The sequence below is a fragment of the Tachysurus fulvidraco genome, chromosome 9 (assembly GCF_022655615.1).
Source record: "Tachysurus fulvidraco isolate hzauxx_2018 chromosome 9, HZAU_PFXX_2.0, whole genome shotgun sequence".
Taxonomy (NCBI): Eukaryota; Metazoa; Chordata; class Actinopteri; order Siluriformes; family Bagridae; genus Tachysurus; species Tachysurus fulvidraco.
The window spans coordinates 22,384,352-22,404,351 of NC_062526.1; the positions used below are offsets into that span (position 1 = coordinate 22,384,352).

General features: G+C 40.1%; 1 protein-coding gene across 5 annotated transcripts in view; it reads left to right on the plus strand.

Moving 5' to 3' along the window:
• Positions 1-20,000, plus strand: part of wasf1 (WASP family member 1) — a 70,337-nt gene that overhangs the window by 33,633 nt on the left and 16,704 nt on the right. For all 5 annotated transcript variants that reach the window (XM_047818450.1, XM_047818452.1, XM_047818453.1 and 2 more), the window contains exons 3-5: positions 375-509; positions 9,346-9,499; positions 16,043-16,160. In XM_047818450.1, the coding sequence (XP_047674406.1) occupies positions 375-509; positions 9,346-9,499; positions 16,043-16,160 (407 nt within the window). The remainder of the gene's footprint in view (positions 1-374; positions 510-9,345; positions 9,500-16,042; positions 16,161-20,000) is intronic.

Sequence of the window (20,000 nt, forward strand, 5' to 3'; positions counted from 1 at the left end):
AGCCTCTGACCTCGGGAAGAGACGGCACAAAAAAAAAAAGAGACGGTCTGGTTTTGAAGACCTGAGAGGAATGTTAATAGAAAAGGTTTTTTTTCAACAATTAGGTTGGAAACGAATTTTAATGATCTGTGTTGTAGTTTTGTGCTTCTTAGTCGTTTTGTGTCTTGTTTTTTTTCTTTTTCTCCTGTATTTTGGCACTAAAAGGTCAGCACGAGTAAGAGAGTTGCGGATTTTGGGTACTGAATTCCTGAGCTTATTAGTTTGTGTGTGTGTGTGTGTGTGTGTGTGTGTGTGTGTGTGTGTGTGTGTGTGTGTGTGTGTGTGTGTGTGTGTGTGTGTGTGTGTGTGTGTGTGTGTGTGTTTTCTCTCTGTAGGTAAATATGCAGAGGATTTGTTTGGGGAGCTCTTTAATGAAGCACATGCCTTCTCCTTTCGCGTCAACTCCTTGCAGGAGAGAGTGGATCGTCTGTCTATCAGTGTGACACAGCTTGACCCTAAAGAGGAGGAGTGTGAGTACACACACACACACACACACACACACACACAATAAATTCGAGGATGTGTGATGTACTGTTCTTTACTCGTTTGCAGTGTAAATGAAACGCTCCCCAGTGCAAACTGACTGTTTGTTTTCTAGCAGACTTACCATCACCTAGTATCAAGTAACACAGAGAGAGAGAGAGAGAGAGAGAGAGAGAGAGAGAGAGAGAGAGAGAGAGAGAGAGAGAGAGAGAGCGCAAGAAGGACTTGACTGAAAGAAAAACAAAACTGCGTGTGAGATGACCCATCCAACTTTTTTTTAAATCATATAACTAGTTTAGGATCTCATTTTCTGCTCACTATTTGTTCTGTCTCAGAACAGGCACTGAGGGTAATCGAGAACGAAGTGCTATTGTGTCAGACTCGAACACGAGTAAAACAGGTTCTAGCACAATAGACACCGGAGAGACGTGAACGCGGTGCCAGGGAATTTCTACCGTGATGCAGCTGGGGATGTTTCATAATGCTTCATAGTTTAAAAGGGAACTAGAAATCGGTTCATTTCTTGCTATAGATATAATACAGTACTGTGCAAAGGTTTTAGGCAGGTATGAAAAAAATGCTGTAAACAAAGAATGCTTTAAAAAAATGGAAGTGTTAAACATGCAGTGAATGAACAAAAGAGAAATCTAAATCAAATCAATATTTGCTGTGACCGCCCTTTGCCTTCAAAACAGCAGCAATTCTTCTAGGTACACTCGCACACGGTTTATGAAGGAACTCGGCCGGTAGGTTGTTCCAAACATCTTGGAGAACTAACCACAGATCTGCTGTGGATGTCGGCTTTCTCACATCCTTCTGTCTCTTCGTGTAATCCCAGACACACAGGATGATGTTGAGATCAGGGCTCTGTGGGGGTCGTGCCATCACTTCATGCTGGTCTGAAGGCAAAAGGTAGTAACACCAAATATTGATCTGATTTAGATTTTTCTTTTGTTTGCTCACTTTGCATTTTGTAAATTGACAGAAATAAACACTCGTGATTTATATTTTAGGATAAAATATAAAACATTTTAGGATCCATTTTAAAATTCTCTTATTCGTTTTTAAATCTTTAAGTGGTCTTGCCCCACCCTACATTTCTGAGCTGCTACACCCTTATAGACCCACCCGTTCTCTCAGGTCAGCTGATCAACTGCTCCTGAATGTGCCCAAAACTAGACGGAAGTTTAGAGGGGACCGTGGAACTGTGGGAAATGTGGAACGATCTGCCATTGCCCATTAGACAGGCCTCTTCATTGTCTTCTTTTAAGTCGCTTCTTAAAACCCACCTCTTTTCCTATATATGTATGTATATATATATATATATATATATATATATATATATATATATATATATATATATATATATATATATATATACACACACACACACACACACACACACACACACACATTAGGACCTGTACATACCTGTATGTATATATGTATGTGATTTACATCATTATTATTCCTTCACATTATTATTTCCTTACTTTTACCAGTCTTCTGTTAATCGACCGCAGTCAGCAGGATCTTGCAAATTCTCCTGAAATAAAATCTAGACAAAGAAACCAGGCACACTCATTTACCTCACCTTCAGCTTGCAGTGTTATTCTATTAAACGCCATTTGTGTGAATTTGTTATTGTCTGCTAAAATGCAAGGTGAAAATAGCTCCTATTATTTATTATTATTATTATTATTATTTATTTTTTGTGAGAAAGTGAGGGATTGCTATGGAGATGTGAGAGGAACATAATCTGCTGTGTTTATTGAAAATAAATAACAGGAAAGCAGTAAAATTAATAACGCAAGTGTATTATATTGCAGCTCGGATTCATAGTCGTGTGTGTGTGTACGAGCAAGCGTGTGTGTGTGTGTGTGTGTGAGAGAGAGAGAGAGAGAGAGAGAGAGAGAGAGAGAGAGAGAGAGAGAGAGACAGAGCAATATAACCGCCTTCACTGATGACTCTGTAGAGAACAGAGATGAGCTTTATTTCCCTTCGAGTTTTTTGTCTTTCATTGTGCGTCCTGATGAGAATTAAACTACGTGCATTTTACATTTTAATGATACACTTTTCACTTAACTCTGGTTGCTAATCTTGTGGAATGAATTAAACAAGAAACAAAGCAATTCAGTGCTAAATAATATGAAGCGCTGGATCAAGTGCTATTCTTCAAGCATCCGAATAGCCGTGGGGTGATAGTTATATTGTTAAACTAATCCAATTTTGTAGGAATAAATTAGTCACTCTAAGGAATAAATAACACACTTAAACATTAGGGAATTTATTATGGAAACATTTTAGATAATGAGACAGATTTTTTTTTCTATTGTCACAGTAAACGAAGCACATAGTGTTGTAACCACTGCTGAACATCTAGCTTAAACTTCTGATGCTGTATACTATATAACTTGGGGGGTGTGTAGGTGTATGTGTGTGTGTGTGTGTGTGTGTGTGTCGGAAAGTATTCCACTGTGCTTCAATGTACATGTTGTCATAATAAAGGCTTCTATGCCCCAGGTTCATTTCTATTTCAAATGAATTGAACTGAAGATGAACTGGTCCATCAGTCTTGGGCACCAAGATCACTATCTACTCCAATCACTTTGTGACTCCTCAATTACTCCCATGTTGAGCATATAGCCTTGGGTCTGTTCTTCATGTAGAAGCTAGAACACAGAGAGTATGTTGTAAATTGGCACCCTGTGTCTCTACAGGGGACCACATTGTATTGGGTCACACTTTTTAAACTTAGCTCCTGTCGTAGCTCGGTAAGTTCAGGAACCACCGTCACCAGAGTAATGCTGTAATAATTTATTCTAAATAATTTCTGATGATGGTTATAATGATGTCTACTATGTTTTACTGCTGTTAGATTATTATTGTATGTGATTTATTTATTTTGTGGACCCCAGGAAGACTAGCTACTCACTTTGGTGACAGCTAATGGGGATCATTTTAATAATAAACAATAAACAATAAACCAGAGCCACATGAACCATCTCTCTTTATGGTTTCAGAGAATTACGGATTTTTTAACACGGATATTAAAAGGATTGAACCTGTACGGTAATTCAAATAGGGAACCCTTGTGGAGGCTTGGAGGTCCACTTACATGTATACTGCCGATAATGGGCTTATGAATCCTAATTATTTTAGTGTCTGATAACATTGTTTGACCAGGCCATGTGTTTGTGAATAGTAAACACTGTTGCAGATCAGTTGAACCCCTAACTTGCGTAGTGTCTGTGATATAAATGTAACACTACACTCTGGTCAGTCAGAATGCCTTTGGGATCCCATCTTGTGGAATAACATGGAATATCATTATAATATGCATTCAGATATTGCATTGCGTAATCCACCGGTGAGACACACCTCATATTCACCAGTTGTACCTTTTCTGATACCCCACATTGGACGGTGTTTACACCCTGAGTCCACCAAGGCCTGGTGTGTACTCCCATGTATACTCACTGACATGTGGTACATACCTGCTCGAACAGGAGAAGCCTGCAGTGCAGCAGGGATCCTGATTAATGAGGAAATGCTGATCATTGAAATGCCCAGATTTCCAGGTAAAAATGCAAACTTGTCCAGGCTTTCCCTCGATCGTAGTCGCCACATTAGGACCTGGGTCGGGGGAGGAGTAGGAGAGAAAGAGAGAGACATCTGGACTTGTAATCACTGCCGAGAGCTGCACAGCTTTACCCAGGGATCCAAGCGAGTTGCACTGTACCCACTTCACCATTCCTATCAGGAGTTAATTGCTTCAGTGCCACCGGTTCGACAATCTGTTTTGTTTTCTTTCCTCTGTCATCAACCACCAGCAACAGGAGGCTCTTGGCTGCGTTACATAGGTGGAAAGGTGCCTGATCTCAGCATGCATTAGTGACCAGAAGTGTCACTGGTGCACCTGAGGTGTCTGAATGATGCTCTGTAGGGCCACTCTCTTGATGCTGGAATACTTCAACTGCGTCCATGGAAGCAGCTGCAGGGTAGGAAGCTGGGTTTCCCCTCATAGTAAAGAGAGAGAAGTCACAGAGCTTATTCCTCCTCTAGCCATCCTTCTGCAGCTGCCACACACTTAAAGAGCTCCACAAGGGCCACTAGACTGCCTATGGAGGCCATCTTTGTGAGCTTTTCAGGGGTCTTGCAAGCTCTGTTGAGCAGTATCACAACCATTTACCAGTACAGGTAAATCAAATGCACAAAAACACACAAATAAATAGTCTGGCTCGTAATAAGACCTCATTGAGAATCTTTATACATTTGCTTGCTGGTTCAACCTTCCTTCTCTCCGTCCACAGCCGACACAGTGAAACCTGTCTGTAACGTTCATTTTCCAATTCCCACTTTAAACATTTCACTTATATTCAGGATTTTCTAGACAGAGATTAAATCTGTGTTTAATTAAACATTTTGTCACGTTTGATTTATTGCAAATGTTGTTTTTTTAATTATCTTTATGCTGTCATCTTTGGCCAAACCCTTTAGTATCTCTGTCTTTATTTGTATTTGTATTTTTTATGATCTCTAATTTTCTCTTGAGTGCATTGTAGTATATTTAACATTTTTTTATCTATCTATCTATCTATCTATCTATCTATCTATCTATCTATCTATCTATCTATCTATCTATCTATCTATCTATCTATCTATCTATCTATCTAATATACTTTTTAACTCTGGATTTCCTGTCCCTGATTTTTTTTTTTTTTTGGGCGGGGGGGGAAGGGTGTTTAAGCTCGTGATGGTGATGCTTGCTAAGCTTGTGTTTAGAGGTGATGGTCTAGACAGGATTGAAAATCTCTAACATTTCACTAAAGAAAAGTCAGACAATCATCGAAGGATAAATTACATTTAGGTGATTTGCATGACCCGATTATCATATGCCCGGAAAACATATGCAGTTGCGTAACCTGAGTCTAAATACACCTAGCTTTCTGTGTGTAAATATTAATTCAAGAGTCTGACTATAGTTATATCTGTCAGGAGCTACTGGGCCACCAGAGGTGGTGCTGGCAGGGTTTTGACCATAGTCTGCTTTTTTGTTTGTGTTACTCCACTTGCGTTGTACCACATCTTTTCTATTGTTTTGTTTTTCCGCCATCTCACCTGTTCCCCTTTTACCCTAATGTTTTGTCCTATATATATATATATATATATATATATATATATACCAGCGCTTTTGTATCTGTCAGTCATTGTTTCATGTAAGAGCTGTACGGTGTGACACAGTTACGTTTATCCAGGTATCCATGTCGAAGTCACGCCTTCGTTACTCATGTTTAGGTCTTTGTAATGCATGCGATTGGGACTACCATGACTATCTGGGTTTGATCTCCTTTTCAGATGATGTTACAATATTCAGAAATCCACATGCGTTTTTTTTTTCTTTTTATTTTTTTACTCTATTAATCACTTGAAATCCAGTTAATATTCATCTTTATTTATTTTATTCAGAACAGATACTGAATGGATTATTCGACAAATATTAAATTCTGTAAGAAATGAGAACGGTAGCCCTTCTAAACCGTTCTAAATCCTTTAAAATCTGGGATGTCCACATGTCCAAACAAACTTTCCTCTGACTCAAAACTATATACCGTCTTGTTATTTAATAATATGCGGTTCTTAAGCTGAGAAGTTATAGTTTCACCTCGTCTTCATACACGTACAGATGCACAATCTTTTATTAAAGTAGCCATGGAATTATCAGTGTTTTGTTGTCCTTCTTTCTATCCCCGTTTCTTTTACTCAGGAGCTAGATAGAGCCTCATTATGTATGAAGGTCAGGGAACAAGAGGAAGAGGACACAGGAAACGTGCACAGAGGGAGGGAGATGGACAGATCCAGGGCAGTATAGAAAAGAAGAGTGTGGATTATATATGTCACCAAAAGACAGCACAGACGGTTTCAGAGAAGTAAATCAAAAAAGGAAGGAAGGTGAAGGAAAAATAATGATGTGACATAAAAAAGAGATGTAGAGGCTTGAGTGAAGCCTGAAATGGAGGGTAAGAAGGGAAGTGGAAAAATCAGGAGGCGGAAATATTGAGCCCTGCAGTTAAACTCGGTGGGGTGTGACGTGTGTGTGTGTGTGCGTCTGTCTGTGGGCTGCAGGTATTCATCCTTCTTTAGGGAATAGGGAATTGCTGAATCCTGAATACATGTGTAAATGAATATAGAACAGCTCCATGTTGACTACTGTTTTTAAAAAAAAAATGGAGATGAGACCCTTGGAAAGAACAATAGACAAAGAGAAGAAGCCTTGAGAATCCATTTAAGTTTCGCTTACTGGTAATCTGCTTATTTCCTCCAGTAGTGTATGGGTAATAGCTTATGCTGTTCGTGTGTGTGTGTGTGTGTGTGTGTGTGTGTGTGTGTGTGTGGTGGGTGGGGGTGGGTGGGTCATGGGGTGCTTTAGTGATCTAGGGTAAAGGCTGTGTTTTAGGTGCCCCACCCACCCCTGGATACATTTTTTATATATATATATATATATATATATATATATATATATATATATATATATATATATATATATATATATATATATATATGTTTTTGTTTGTTTCCCATGTTTACAATACACACCTTTGAGCAGTGTGTGTGTGTGTGTGTGTATCACTCACAGGACTAAACTAATGGCCCATGTCCTTCTTTTTATGACCACATTATTTCACTGCAACGTCTTGGCCTCATAATAGCACGCAACGCCACCGACTCCCCCAAGGCCTGTTTCCTTCTAGTTCTTACTTTCTTTCTCGTCTTTTCAGTTTGTATCAAATCTACCCGCATGAAATAGGACTGATTTGTTTCATTTTGGAGCTTATTTGCTGGAGGGTTCAGGACTAGTTTCAGCTGGTGATGGTGTATATATATATATACAGACCCTAAAAGCACTGTCAGGTGAAGTGAATAACATCGATTATCTCAGTACGGTGGCACCTGTCATGGAGTGATATATTGGGGTAGCAAGTGAACAGTCAGTTTTAAACGTTGACATGTTGGAGGATTTGAGTGTAAGAATCTAAGCAACTCTGACAAATTGTGATGGTCATGCTGGATCAGAGCATCTCCAAAACAGCAGGTCTTGTGGAATGTTCCTGGTTTGCCCTGGTTACCTCGTGCCAAAAGTGCTCAGAGGAAGGACAACTGGTGAACCGGTGACTAATTCTCATTCATGCATGTGGGGAGAAAAGTCTATCCCGTCTGGTTCAATCCTATAAAAGATCCCAATTTGCAGAAAAGTGAATGCTGGCTTTGATAGAACGGAGTCAGGACACAAACAGCCTCAGAGCTTGATGTGTATGGAGCTATGTAGCTGTGTGAGCTACGCATGGACCTGTGAGCATTAGTACAGGATGACACCAGGAGGATTACATTCTCGAGGTGTTTTTTTTGTAAGCCGAGTTAACGACAGATAAAAAGACACAAAAGATGATAAACCAAAGATAGAGTGATAAAACACTGTTTAATACGAACGTAAGATATACAAACTGTATGTTCACAATGAATAATTCTGACATGATGTGTACTCATATTAGACCTGTATGTGCCCTCGATCCCTTAGCTGTGAGTAAAAAGCTCTTAATGCCCCTGCAGACTCACCAAAGGGACCTCCAAGTACAAAGGCTGTCTGATGCATTGGGGCAAATGAAAGGAACGGATCTGTGGATCTGGCATTATTTGTCACTTTTATTATTCGTCGTCGTCTTCTTTTTTTCTTCTTTGTTTTTTTACGTTATTTTTTTAGGAGGGGGAAGGTAGCGGGGGGGAGGGTGGAGAAGGGTGGGAGGGGGGAGGATGGGAGGGGGAGTCGGGGGGGGGAGGAGGATGGGGGGGAGGAAGATGGGTGAGGAGGAGGTGGTGAGCGGGAGGGGGAGGAGGGGGAGGGGGAAGAGGCGGCAGGGTGGAGGGGAGGGGAGGATGAGGAGGAGGGGGGAAGAGGAGGAGGGAGGAGGGGGGTGAGGAGGGGGAGGATCTCTTGCTGTTTTCTTCTTTTTCTTCTTCTTTTTCTTCTTCTTCTTCTTCTTCTTTTTGTTTTCTTCTTCTTCTTCTTGTTTCCTTCTTATTTTTCTTTTCTTCTTCTTCTTCTTCTTCTTCTTCTTCATCTTTTTCTTTTCTTCTTCTTTTTCGTCTTTTTCTTCTTCTTCTTCTTCCTGAAAATTCCAGGAAATTTTAACACTGCTTAAATAAAGCTTCCCAGAGCTTTATTTAAAATATTAAGAGCAGAACATTTTTAGATACTAATTGTGTGATGTTAATTATGATAACAACAAGTACTAAGTGGCCATTAGCTGTCCATCAATTAGAGAGAGAGACTAATAGGAAGAGGAAAGGCATGTGAGAGAGAGATTGAGAGAGATTGTACAAATAGCAAGACCTGTGTATGATGTATTTGTCAGGCAAAAGAATAAAATTAAATGATTAAAGTAAATATCTCGCTTTTATTTATTACTCTTTATTTGTTTATTTTTTATCACAAACCCCCTCAGTGCTTGATATTCCGAGCGTTTTTATGCAGATTTCCTATTCAGTTACAATCCCAAGCATTTTTTCATTTATTTTTTTCTCCTTTAACTTCTGTTCACGTGTTTTGACTTAGTTTAGCGTATTTCTGTTTTCTCATTTCTGACAGATGAATTCATTACAATTTCAATCACACATTCACCAGCCCCACAATTTGTGACATATACAAATACATATAACTAATAGATACAAGTTTATGTTTTAAGCAATATATAAATTGAGAGTATAAAAGAGGCAGAAGACGAATGACCTGCCGGGTTTTTCCCTCTGTGTCTCTTTCTTTCTCAGTATCTCTACAGGACATCACCATGAGGAAAGCCTTCCGCAGCTCCACCATTCAGGATCAGCAGCTATTTGATCGGGAGTCGTTACCCGTCCCGATGCAGGAGACGTTCAACCTCTGTGAACAGCCTCCACCCCTCAACATTCTATCACCCTATAGGTCAGTAGGATCCTGGACTCTTTCCCTATTTATTTTCCAAGGGGAAAAAATATAAATATAAACTAAAATGTATATATCTTGTACAGCTGATTAAATATTTATCTGTGTAAACGATGGGCATGTTTTTAGCAACACTGATCTTTTTAGTATTGATGCAACATAATAAAAGACGAAGCTTTGATTAGCTTGTAAGGTTTCACCAATGAGTACAGAATATCTTGTTCTAAGTGCGATACTCCTAAGTAGGGATTGCTACCCAACACTGGCTGGGCGATAAAACGATAACGGTATGTATCGCGATAGACATGTGATCGATATCAATAAAAAACCGTGTTCGATAAAACATTCGATATTTTTTTATTCTTCGTCGGAAGAAAACCGAGGTTGCGAAGCAAGTTTGGTTGCATTAACAAAGGCACTCACTCTCTGGTAACCTAGCAACATAGGGAGTGACACGCTAACAGCCAATCATATCTCGTGTAGTTCTGCTGGATTCCTCTTCAGTAACCGCCGACTGAAAGGCAGAAAATGAGCTGCAGCGAGCGAGGAAATTGTAAATAAAAAAGAGAAAAGTCAGCTCGCCAGTATGGCAGTTTTTTGGATATTATAAGTTTGACCGTAGTCAGACCAAATGTCATCTGCAAAATTATGCAAGTCCGTTTCTCTGTTTGTTTATATTTAACACTTTGCACTATTTTATTACACTTTATTAAACATTTCTTACATTTTCTGTCATTTTGCACCTTACATGTTAAGAGATAATTGTTAAGTGTACATTGTGACTTTAGACTTATGTTTACATTTTAATTATTTGAGTTTTCCTGGTTGTTGACATTTCTGTCTTAATAACTGAGCGGATTCTGATCAGAGGAAGGTTAAGTTTATAATAAAAATGTTTAAATGTAATATATTTTTCTCCTGGTCCTTATTTTAAATGGGAAATAAAAAATATCAATAATTATCGATATCGACCGATATGAAACACTGATATCGTGATACAGTTTTCAGCCATATCGACCCAGCCCTACCATCCACATCTGCTACTTCCTTGACACTCTGTGAACCAACAGATGTCAAGAATGAACATGGAAATATGTTGAAATACGTAAATAAAAAGAAGATACCAAAATGTCTTATATGTGGAGGAAGGAACACTGCAGAAAGTACTCAGATATTTCTACGAGTTGACTGAAAATAATGGCCCCAGTACAGTGCTGGATTCAGAACTATCGCCTGCGTTAAAAAGTATAGTTTGAAGTTAGAAGTGCCGGTAGAAATGAGATACACCCTCTCAAGCACAGTGCCTCACACTTCCTTCCTACCGTCACCTGGTAAGTTGATTCAAGGATTATTCCTTTTGGTTTTTTGGTTTTCACTTACATTATGTTACCATGGTAGCACATTTACTCCTGGGCCATAATGAGATAACGCCCACAACAGGACATGTACGCATGGACGTAGATCCTTGCAGCACTCCAAGCTTGGTGGGTCTTTCTGGATGTGTTAATGCAAATAAGATGGTAAATTTGGCTGCCTAAAAAAAAAAATCCCTGCCAGAGCACTGCAGTGAAAAACATTCTGCACCACCTGCCACTCAGCCCAGAACGTACTGGATGATCACATACTACTGTGTGAAATGTGAACTAAAGACTAAAAACAGCAGTCTAACTTTACATGCTGTCACGTTATACTCATGAGTTCGGGGCCACACACGGGCCACATTTGTTCACAGTGACAGCCCAGAACACGGGTGGTTTTTGTGCCCGAGCAGAGCAGGAATAAAACCTCTAAGGCATGATTTGCTGAAAGTGTCGCAGGGATCAATCAGTTCTCAAAATATACAGCTTGTAATGGGCAGGTTTTCACCTCTTTGGGTTTCCTAACATTAGATCATTGACTATTGATTGCGCTGTCTTCAGGATGTTGTTTACAACTCCATTTGACAGTCGTACGAGACCCAAGCCCAAGTGATTGTGATGGTACATGGGCCAGACTGCCTGGCTGGGTCTTGTTCAAGATATCTTCTGATTGCAAAAATCTAGTTTTAGATAAGACTATTTCATCGGCTATTTCATCTGCAATCGGCTTACCGTAGATCTGAAAGATTCGTAGGTCAGATTGCTTCCATTTACATTATCTCTATTTCTCGGAGTGTTCACAAAGTGTGTGCAAGCTGCCTTAGTGCCCTTGCGAGGCCATGCAGTGTGCACTCCTTTCTGGCTGATTAGCTGCAACGTGGACAGTCGCAACAGCAGGTGCAGAGACAGACCAACCTCCTGCTCTCACATATGGAAACTCTGCAACTAAAAGTCAACCTCAAGAAGACTCATTTAATCATTTAATTCGACATGAAGTTTGAGTCGTGCGTCAAGCGAGCCTTCTTTAACAGAAGACAATCTGATGGATACGGTAACGAATTAACGTAAGCACTTAAGATAGCAAGTATACATGCAGACTTTCTGTGTCTGTCTGGGATGTTGGCATTAGCAACCCCAGTTATAAAACTGGGAATGCTCAATGCTTGTCAGCAAAATTACATAGCCTTGAGTCAGTAGTACTGATAGAAGCATGTGCACATGCTGTAAGCTGTTTGTCCAGGGCATGTTCTCTGCTTCTGTGCTGAAATTAGCTCTGGATTGACTCGGCGAGAGTAATAGGTGATATACAAATGCAGGCATGTAGGAGGAAATTGATGAACACACCATCCATTGTTTAGTTTAGCCTTTATATTTTCTACAAAGGTACAGTAAGGGGGGAATTGTGGCTTGGTGGTTAGCACATTTGCCTCACACCTCCAGGGTTGGACTAGATTCCCGCCTCTGTCTTGTGTGTGTGTGTGTGTGTGTGTGTGTGTGTGTGTGTGTGTGTGTGTGTGTGTGTGTGTGTGTGTGTGTGTGTGTGTGTGTGTGTGTGTGTGTGTGTGTGTGTGTGTGTGTGTGTGTGGAGCTTTCATCTTGTCCCTCTACCTCAGGGGTTTCCTTCGGCTTGTTCCCCTCCATCAGTCCAGACATCTGACGTAGGTTTATTGGCATCCTGTCAAGGGTGTACCCTGCTTTGTACCCCAAGTCTCCTGAGGCTTCAGGTTCCCCATAACCCAGTAGGATAATCAGTGTAGAGGATGGATGGCTGGAGGGATGGATTTTCAACAAAGGTAGATGTCTTGTACATAACATGTGCTTTAGTAGAGGACCATCATGCAAAAATGACATAGTAATGACAGAAATGTTGGGGAGCATTGTGGAAAAATTTTAAGGTGAAAGGAAAATGAAAAAAGGGTTTGATGTCAACCTATAAACGTCCTCTAAATAAGAGCTGTATAACCAGTGCATGAGGTCACACATACTCGTGTAATCAGACAATGCAATGGCACTGTTTGATATCGAACGTCAACATTTCAATCTTTATTCGGGAAACTGGGCGCTGAGCCAGTGTACAATGGTAATGGGCCATTGCAAACAGACAGCAGGTGATTTGGAAGACTGGAAGTTGATCCGGCAAACTGGAAGTCGATCTGTTTGGGACCAGCTGCTTGTGTGTATTGCGGATTACCACAAAGTGGCTCTGCTGTGCAAAGAAAGTCTAGCCTATTGACTAAATGAAGTGATTGTGCAGGCGTACTTAAACAGGTCAAGAGGAAACTTCTTCCTTTAAATTTGAGGAATCTGTTCATACTCTAAGCTACTTATATTCTTGGGTGGGGTCTGCGAGGAGTATCACTTGTGGACATATCATTATCACTTGTTGACGGTATCAGAACTTCCAGTGCTTTGTATATTCAGTCATTCACCTTGAATGAATTGAATTTGTGAACTGGGTGTAATTTTAATCCTCCGCATAGAACAAGGCTAGCGTTATTTACGAGGGCTGTCTGCCCTGGTCTGACACGGTGTGCAATACGGCCTCCTTTTTGAAGGAAAGAAATTGTTCTGAAGAAAACTCTGGTTAACTGGATCATAAGGAAGCAGACTGGAAGAGTAAAACACAAAGTAATCTCCGGCGTACATTATAAAATGTATACTATTTTGGGGCCCAAGCACCAAAGTCAACTAATCTGTTCTTTTGGTGAAAATTTCAGCAATAGAAAACTCTATGGCATCCTAACAAATATTTAAAAATAATGAATATTCATGAAATATATCGTCGCTGTCAGGCAGAAACCTCGTATGTCCAAATTTTGTCAATTTCATATTTTTTCACATATCGATGCTATCTGTCAGTCCCCACGTGGGTCTGTTATTTTTACAAGTTATTAACCGATCTAAAGTCTTGAAAATAGCTTGAGCGCAAATCTCTAAACTCCATTGGACAATTCAACTGTCCACCTCTTTCAGTATGCTTCGCGGCATGTCCTCATGATTAAGAGTCGCAACGAATCAACACGTCTTCTGAGGTAAATGTCTTCAAAACACTGGGCTCAAAGAAAAAACAATCTTGACTCCCGCTAGTTCTGGTGCTCGTCTGAGGACAGGAATTTAGCGCAAGAAAATCCACTGCAACGCGGACTAAACCCTGTGCATTGCAGATATACAGCATTTTTTTAATTTCCTGAAAAATAATGGTTTTGGAGATACGAGGATTCCGCCCGACAGCGACGATATCCAAAATTTGTGGGTATGTGGAATTTATTTTACAACTTGAAGGAGTCAATGCATACAAAAAGCTTTGAGATACCACTAGGTTAGGAGAGGAAGGTTCATCAGGGTGACAACTGTTCCTTTAACACCGGTTGTGAATGTGTCTCATATTTCATTCATCTAAATTTATATCCAGGAGTATACTCTGATTGTGGATTTGCATTTAACATGCTTCATAAACATGGAATGTATTAAAGTTTCATCATGCATCAAAATCCCCCCCCTCTCTCTCTTTCTCTCTCTCTCTCTTCATCTGTTTTTCTCACGTTCCCTCATTACTTCAGGAGAACTTCAGCACCTGTGGCTGCTTCTTCTAGATGTGACAGCTGCTCCATCCATCACTCCCTCTCACGCTCATCTCTCCTTCAGCACATTCTCCTTCCTCTTCACACTACTGTTCATTTTCTCTCATCTCACTCCCCTGGCTGCGGTTATTTTCTCCAGCTCCTCTCTTATTTTCCTCATGTTGCACTGATTTTTTTTTAGTCTTGTTCTTACAACAGTGCTTGAGTAAGACCTTAATGGAACACAGTGCGCTTGGGCATTTTGAGACATCGTACTGTGTTTATCAGTAGAGTGATTAAAGAAATACCTGCATTGGGCAGCCTATAAGCCTCAAGTGATCTAGATTTATTAGGCTTCTTTAAGGTTAACGCTGATCCTGTGTGCAAATAAAATGCATTTAGAAAATAGGAACAATAACGGCGGACTTTCCAACATCACCAGAAAATATTCATTTTAAAGGTGGGGTCTCTGTTGTTTGAAAGCCAATGTTGACATTTGAAATCACCAAAACAAACACACCCCTAACTTAAATGGGTCCAACCCCTGTTTTGATAGCTCCACCCCACACATACATCAGACAAGTATAACCCCAAGTATAACCCAGACAAGTATTATGGCAGAACCTGTTGGGGCAGCTGACCCAGGGTATATTTTTATCAATAAATGAACTCAATGAGTAATACTATGGTAATACAAATAAAAGGTTTAGCTCCGTTTCACACGGAAGACGTTCAGTTCTCTCCAGCGCTGGAAAGCTGATCCTATATTAACACGTCCTACTTCTTGCCTTATCGTAAGCCTTTCTTTGCTTTCTTTCTTTGATTTTATCCTCCATGTCAATGTTAAAACCGCTTTCTGCTAATGTCACACATGCGCACTGAACACTCTCTCCGCCCATATTGACAAGACACGCCCCTTTCTGCTCATTGGCTACACGTTAGTTTTGTTTTTGTTTTGTTTGGTGGCCCGACTCAGTTTTCTGAAGCATTTCATAAACAACGGAGACCCCACCTTTAATCAGAATTTTTGATTGTGATTTTTGATTCTCACAATTCCTAAAGTCGCTGGTGTTCCTCTTATAAGTTACAAAACAAAGCTGTTGCTGCTGCTTCAAAAATGTAGTGTCGGCTCCATGGTTCAATTTTTTTTTTCCGTTCGTGGGATGTTTAATATAACACTCAAGCTTGGTATTATTCAGGCACTTCATATTTTACAGCATATTCCCAGAGATTTCACATCTGCATCTTTCTCCAGCGATCCTTTTCTCTGCACATATTTCTGCCTGATACTAAACTAGTAATAAGGTGTAATTCTTTGACAAAAAGCTTACCGGTCTTAACTCTTTACAGACACCCAAACGTAAGGGTTTTTTCTTCCACAGACATGCCAGAAATGTTTCTTCAGTACTAATAGTAGGAACCTGAACAACATTGGATGAAGAAGAGCTAATTACTACGGTGGAGTAAAACGGAGAACCATTGGATCCGAAAGGAGAATCTTTGCTCCCGAATTTTAAACATTCATCAACGTTCTAAGGAACCAAGTGGCCAATAAATGGTGTATAAACTAATAAAGACTATTTTTTAAAGATCTAACTAAAGATGTGTGTTATTTTCTTTTGTAGAGATGACGGGAAGCAGGCTCTGAAGTTCTACACTAACCCATCCTACTTCTTTGACCTGTGGAGGGAGAAGATGCTGCAGGATACGGAGGACAAGAGGAAGGAAAAACGGAAGCAAAAGGTACAGAGAAGGAGTAAAAAGATCATGACATTCAAAGGAAGCACTAAAGTCTACTTCGACTCATCTTGATGATTGTTTCTTCTGAAGAAAAGAGACATTCTTCTCTTCAGAATGTTTGGTCTGCACGATTAAAGATCATTTCATAATTTCATTCATTCACTCAACACCGTTAAGTTCGGTAACCACTTTATCCAGGATATTGTGTACACTTGTTTACTTATTCGGAAGGAAAATTCTGAATTACTAGTGATTCTAATTCTGGTGATTTTTTTTTTAGGAGGTCAAACCAGGGACGCTTAATCTTTATCAAATTAGATGTATAAGTTGTTGCTAACTGCAAAGTAATGGTCAAATTTACAGCTAAGCATCTCCGCTGACCTGATGTTGGTGGTGGTTTTTTTTTTTTTGTTTTTTTTTTTTTAGCCCACATTTTGTAAAGATTAATAATTTTGATGTCTGGTCTTCTGAACTCCTGTAACATTATAACCCACAGAGTCGCTTAGAGATCAGACACGTAGACGAAGCCCCATGAGGTCATCAATGTTTGCAAGGCTAGATCATTGGAAATGAGTTAAGGCTCTGGGGTTTTTGTTTCACCTCACCAATGGAGAATTGGTATATTGTTGGAGAATTGTTTCTACTAAACGGGTCCAGAAAACAAAACTCAGGAAATTTTGTGTTTTTAATCAAATAGCACAAAGAACCCAAGAGCTTTGTGTATCTGTTTCATTATCCCTTCATACAGCTCCTCTTTAGTTCACCAGTGTTAATATCCTTTCCTAATTTCGTTACTGGTTTCGGATTCGAAGACGGAAATTAATTATTGTGACACCTTCTTAAATTTAAATTTCCTGAATTGTTACAGTGATGAAAAATGACATCGAACAACAGCATTTTTCTGTGTTTAACGCAAAAAAGTTTGTCTTCTGAGGTAGAAACGAGCAGAATGATAGATCTATTAGACAATTAGACACCAGCAGTGGCAGCTTGTTGATGAAAAAAGCACTGCGAGGGCACGCTGTGAATCACTCTTCTCTACGGCGTCACAGGGATGTGTCTGGATGTATGACTGCGGGGTAGTTCGGTCTAGTATGTGTGTGTGTCTGAGTGTGAGAGAGAGATGCAGTGTAGGTGGTGTGTATGCTTGGATGGATGATTTCCTTGATTAACAGTTTGGCCTGACCTGCCCACACCATCCCCATCATTAGAGACCACCAATGCACAGATTGGAAGCCCTCATGTTGACTGCTTCTAAATTACAGACTCCCTCTCTCTCTCTCACACACACACACACACACACACTCACTCACTCACTCACACACACACACACACACACACACACACACACACACACACACACACAATGCAGACCTCCCCTATTCCTCCACCAGGGGCTAATCAGTAGCTAATCAGAAGCAGATTGTATTTCTTTGCATGAGGGCGGTTTCTCTCTTTCTCTCCTCCTCCTCCTCATCCATCACCACCATTGTTCTCTCTCTCTCTCTCTCTCTCTCGCTCTCTCGCTCTCTCTCTCTCGCTCTCTCTCTCATACTAGCGCCTGCAGCAGCATTTTTAAAAGGTGTGTGTGTGTGTGTGTGTGCGCTTGTGTAATAATAAAAGGACTGGCAGGAGATCCCCTGGATAACGATGGGCTGCCATGGCCCCACCACCGGATAACCGAAGGGAACAATGTTATGCGAGTGAGAAGTGTGTGTGAAGCGTGTAATGTATCCTTTCGCAATGGATGACATTCCCTCAACACATAATAATACCCCAATCATCGAGAGCTCTCATATACACCCGTTACAATAGAAGCTAAACCCTTCATTACGGATATAAATAATGCCTGTCAATCAATCGTCTGGCATACAAATACAAAATCCACAGTCAACTAGAGGAGTAAACAATGGAGGTGTTCGGTGAGATGGGAAAGAAGTAAAGTTCAATAAAAAATGAAAGAGGTGGGCTAAATAAATAAATAGTTAAAAAAAAAAAAACACAAATAAAAAAAGCTCAGATAATCATTGATACTATAATAAACAGTGTTTAATTAGAAGTTAATTGGTGTTTTAGTAATTATCTGTCACAGCTAACGGCTACATAGCTGCATCTAATAATGACATCATAAAGACACAGTAACATAGAAAAATAAAAACAAAATTATAAAGTCGTAAAGTTTATATAAGTCATAATATAACCGGAAGAAAGTTGATATTTTCAAGAAATGTGATTGAATCTTAAGAATAATGTCATAAGGATAAAATAGTCAGATTATGAGGAAAAAGTAAAAATAAATAAATAAATAAATAGATCTTTTGAGGGGGAAAAAATGTGATTTATTGAGATTAAAATAATAAAATCTGATGTGATTTAAAGTTGTAATATTTGATATCGCACCTTTAAAAATTTGCAGTGTGTTAGGGATAAAGTTGTTATATAGGGGAAAATACTTCCATGAAATGAAAGAAAATGGCACATCAGCTCCAGATTGTATTATCTTTCTCTTTAGTTGAAGGAGAACTTGAAGGAAATCGAACTCCAATGCCCCGTAGCGTTGCGCTATTTTAACCAAAAAATAACATCCTAAATTTATAAAGTGATGTGCATTTTATGTGACATCTACTTTTCTGTTAGCCAGCTAGCTAACTACAATGCAGCCATCTAACTAAGAACAAAAGAAAGTTAAACTTGTGTTTCCTGTGACGTTTAGCTAAGTTCTAAGCTAACTGCTAGTTAGCACCCTAGCTAGCTAACTTTTTCTCCCTCAGTACTGAATACAGGTTTAGCGTACCGCTGGTGCTCTCACTGCTCCCTTAATGCGCTAGTCATTTTAAAATAAACTAGCCTACATCTTTCAAAGAGCATGACATGATGGCAGCCATCTACATTCAATCAGCCTCGGTGCCGAGACAGGAGCAGGGGAAAGCTATTCGTTTTCATTAGATTAGCTCTGTGTGTGGGAGAAGGAGGCCTTGTATTAGACAGCATTGCATTAGAGTGGAATAGATTAAGTTAGCGCATGAGTGATAGGCGCAGTGCTGGTGAAAGTGCTGGACGCAGCGGTCACATCCACTCTGTCCTCGCTCCTCATTTTCACATATATCGATGCTGACACACTGTCTGGGGGTTTCTCTTCTCTTCGCTTCTTCTTTCTCACAGACACACACACACTGTTACACATTGGAGTAAGATGGCTAGGAGGATAAATGGGAATCATTCGACTGATCTAAGACACCCATCTACTTTAATACTGACGCGTTTGCCTCTATTGAATTATTATACGCCCACAAAAGCCCAAAAAAGGTAAAGTGTACAGACAGCTGGGAGAATTAAATGAGCGATGAATTTAAAGTCTGAAAGGAAAAAGTGAAATTTATTTGACTCACTTCTGTGTAAATAATTATAATAATAACAGTAATAATAATAATGGGGGGGACGGGGACGATGGCTTAGTGGTTAGCACGTTCGCCTCACACCTCCAGGGTTGGGGGTTCGATTCCCGCTTCCGCCTTGTGTGTGTGGAGTTTGCATGTTCTCCCCGTGCCTCGGGGGTTTCCTCCGGGTACTCCGGTTTTCTCCCCCAGGCCAAAGACATGCATGGTAGGTTGATTGGCATCTCTGGAAAACTGTCCGTAGTGTGTGTGTGTGTGTGAGTGAATGAGTGCGTGTGTGCCCTGTGATGGGTTGGCACTCCGTCCAGGGTGTATCCTGCCTCGATGCCCGATGACGCCTGAGATGGGCACAGGCTCCCCGTGACCCAAGAAGTTCGGATAAGCGGTAGAAAATGAATGAATGAATGAATGAATAATAATGATTAGAAGAAGAAGAAGAAGGCTTTAA